We start from the raw sequence: 4,008 nt of genomic DNA, 5'->3' as shown, positions 1-4,008 counted from the left end.
ACTCCAGCAGTGTATGAAACTAACCTTGTGCTTAATTGAGAAAAATGCTATTTTATGGTAAACCAAGGTACAGTTTTGGGTCATGTGATTTCAATCAAGGGAATAGAGGTTGATAAGGCAAAGATTGATTTAATTCGTTCTCTACCACCTTCGACTAGTGGGAGAAAAGTGAGATCATTCCTTGGCCATGCCGGGTTCTAGAGGAGATTTATCAATGATTTCACTAAAATCTCCACACCACTATGCAACCTTCTTCAAAAAGATGTAAAGTTCGAGTTTAATGAAAATTGTTTAGTGGCTTTCAACTTATTAAAAGAGTCTTTGACTAAAACTCCTATAATTCAGCCCCCAAATTGGGAGTTTCCTTTTGAACTCATGTGTGATGCGAGTGACTATGTGGTGGGTGCTGTTCTTGTGCAGTAAGTTGACAAGCTCCCTTATGTTATATAATATGCTTCTCATACTCTTAATGATGCTCAACTTAATTATTCCACCACTGAAAAATAGCTCTTGCCGATCATTTTTTCCTTGGAAAAGTTTCGGTCATACTTGATTGGAACTAAAGTGATTGTTTATATCGACCATGCTGCTCTTCACTATCTATTAGCAAATAAAGAAGCCAAGCCTCGACTAATTCAGTGGATTCAACTTCTTCAAGAGTTTGACTTGGAGATAAAATACAAGAAGGGTTCTGAGAATTTGGTGGCAGATCACTTGAGTCGTCTTATTCGGGATGAAGATAATTATACCATGGATGAAAAAATTTCCGATGAGCAACTCCTCGACATGCAAGAAGTTATTCCTTGGTATGTAGACATTGTCAACTACCTTGATTCAAAGGAGTTACCAAGTGATCTCACACAAGCACAACAGAATAAAATCAAGCATGATGCTCGCCACTACATATGGGATGAACCTTATCTTTGGAAGCGTTGTACATATCACATCATTCGAAGGTGTGTCACTAAATTTGAATTTTGGTCCATCATTGCTTTTTGTCATGCGTATGCTTGTGGTGGACACTTCAGACCCAAGAGGATAGCTCATAAGATATTTGACAGAAATTTATATTGGCCCATAATTTTCAAAGATTCTTATGCTTATTGTAAGGCATGTGATCATTGTCAATGAGCTGGTAACATAATGGCTAAGGATCAAATGCCTCAAACTCCTATTTTAATTCTTGGAATTTTTTATGTTTGGGGTATGAATTTGATGGGAACGTTCCCATCTTCTTTTGGCTATGAATACATTCTTTTGGCAATGGATTACATGTCTAAATGGATAGAAGCAATTGCGACTAGAACAGATAATTAAAAAATAATGGTGGATTTCATTTGCTCCAACATTTTTGTACGTTTTGGTATACCCAAGGATATACTTAGTGATCGAGGCACTCATTTTTGTAACAAGAGTATAGAAGCATTATTTTGACACTATAGTGTAACTTACAAGGTGATAGATGCTTATCATCCACAAGCCAACGGGCAAGGAGAGGTTTCTAATCGTGAATTCAAATTGATTCTTGGGAAGACCAAGAATCGAAACTGGAAAGAATGAAGTACAGGGCTTGATGATGCCTTGTGGGCTTATCGTACGGCATATAAAAACCTATCGGTATGTCACCATATCGGTTGGTGTATGGGAAGCCTTGCCATCTACCGGTAGAGCTGGAGCGTAAGGCTCGGTGGGCTGTGAAAAAGTGCAACATGGACATGGTTGCTGCAGGACAACAACGAATGCTTCAATTGCATGAACTAGAAGAAATACATAATGAATCATATGAGTGTTCAAGAATATACATGGAGAAAACCAAATCTTTTCATGACAAACATATTATTCGAAAGAGTTTTGTGGAAGGTCAGAAAGTTCTCATGTATCACTCTCGCCTTAAACTCTTTTTTGGGAAGTTGAAGTCTCGATGGTTAGGTCTATCCACTGTCACCAAGGTTTTTCTACATGGAGCGGTCGAAGCTGTAAGTCCAAGTACTGGAAAGTCTTTCATGGTGAATTGTTAGAGATTAAAGCCATATTACGAATTAATGGAGAAAGAACAAGCTGTCGTGATTCACCGCATTGACTCGGTATATGTTGATGAATGAAGCAATAAGTCAATCTAGCGACGGTAAACTTAGCCATTTTGTAAATTTTTTTTTTCTTTAAGTTGAACATTTTTTTATTTTTTTTGTTGTAGTAATTTTAGTTTAATTAAAACCATAAAAACCGTGAAAAAATTATAATTTTGTTTGTGATTAAGATTGCTATTATGGAGTAGGTTCTTTTCAGGTTAAGGGTTAGTTCAAAACCCAAGACATGAATTCTTGATGGTTGATAATGAGTATTATTCTTTAATTTCTCTTAATATTAAGTTGTTTCTATTTTTCCAATTGAATGTTATGAATTTAGTGATTTCTTATTAGGTGGTAAACTAATTAAGGTTTTACATTGTTCAATTGTCATCTTAGAATTACTACTCACCTAATAGTTTAGATTTATTGCTTGGCTAAAAGAGTTAATTATTGAGCGCTTTTCCTTGATTACTTGTAATAGGGAGACTGGGATAATTGTCTGCTTCAGCGTTATCTGCAGGATTAATAGTTTAATTCAGAAATTGGAATAATATTTATTATTACTGATTGGGAATGATTGTTGAGGGTGGAGATTGACCTTTAACTGTTTCTTAATATCATAACATCAATCTTTATTTTCTTTCTAGTTTATGTTATTTAATCTTGAGTTCAAATCTATATCCCCCTTTTAAGTCTTAGTGTTAATTATTGAATAATAAAGTGAATGATAGTCCTCGTGGGTTCGACATGTGCTTGCTATTATACTAAAATAATTGGAAGTATTGAAATAAAAATAATTGTTAAATTTGTTGTGGTATACGACACACATCAGCTTCAAGCAGGGATGGAAGGAATACGAGGCGGTGCACCCAGATCCGTCTCCTAGTGTATCTCAAGAAGTATGTGGGGGCCTTGCTGGAGCAATACGAGGAAATGCTTCAACATTTTGAAGCAAGGCTGGAGGAAGGTAACAAGGCTCTGCATGAGACAACCAATGCCCTCCGCCAACTTAAGCCACCTCGAGAGAGGCCGGAAATTCCTCCAATAGGTCGGACTGAGCTAGAAACTTTATTCTCTGAGAAGCTAGGGGAAATCATTGCCCCTTTCGCCGCGGAGCTCCTTCAAGGGGCCAGCTCCACTATGTGCGAGTTGACCGCTTGAAGTTTCTCTCAACTGGAAGACAACAACGAGGCCTCCCACATGGCCTCGTGTCGGTACGCTTCTATCTGGGTAGGTCAATCATTCTCACATTCTAATTCAGTTCATTAATGCTTTAGGCTAACCTTTTCCTTTTTCCTTTTGCAGTCTGCCTTGGCCTGCAAATGTTTGGGAGACATCATGATGGAGAAATCATACAAACTCCAGAGGTCCTAGGACAAAATAGCCTCGCTCAAGGAAAAACTCCAAGGCCCTCAAGAAGAGCTCGCCCAAGCTAAGGAAACACTTGAAGCCAAGCAAAAATGCTCTTGGGAGCTTGAAGAGGTTGTTCAAAAGGCCGTTGAGGACATGAAGTGGGCCAAGGAGGAAAAAAAATGGCCACAAAGAGTATGCAGCGAGATCAAGAGGAGGCTAAGAATGCCACAGCTGAGGTTGCCCGAGTGGTCCTTGAAAACTCCTAACTTCAGGAGCAGGCTAAGGAGGCCATCAACAAGTAGAATTATGGGAGAGAAAAGCCCTCCAAGCCATGGAAATGAATAGGTCCTCTCTGTGTCAGGTGGAAAAGCTAGAGAAAGAAGTCGAGACAATTGCTGAGGATACCTTCTACGTGGCCTGGTACCACAACCAAGACATGAGCTTGGATTTCACTAGAGAGCCTGAGAAGTATAGACTTCTCTTTGAAGAGTGTCTTCAAGCGACCTAGGCTGCGGAAGCGGCTTCAACTATCGAGGTGACCCAATTGGGTCAAACGGCCGAGGCAACCTTGTCTATTGAAGCCATC

At 39.0% G+C, this 4,008-nt stretch overlaps 1 protein-coding gene across 1 annotated transcript; it reads left to right on the top strand.

The window, feature by feature from the left end:
* The first annotated feature begins 1,619 nt into the window (after window positions 1–1,619).
* Window positions 1,620–2,018, top strand: LOC133779547 (uncharacterized). Its single transcript, XM_062219499.1, has one exon. It carries the CDS (start codon window positions 1,620–1,622, stop codon window positions 2,016–2,018), a length of 399 nt encoding a protein of 132 aa, XP_062075483.1.
* Window positions 2,019–4,008: the final 1,990 nt, after the last annotated feature.

The sequence above is a fragment of the Humulus lupulus genome, chromosome 5 (assembly GCF_963169125.1).
Source record: "Humulus lupulus chromosome 5, drHumLupu1.1, whole genome shotgun sequence".
Lineage (NCBI taxonomy): Eukaryota > Viridiplantae > Streptophyta > Magnoliopsida > Rosales > Cannabaceae > Humulus > Humulus lupulus.
This window is presented reverse-complemented; position numbering and strand designations above follow the sequence as displayed.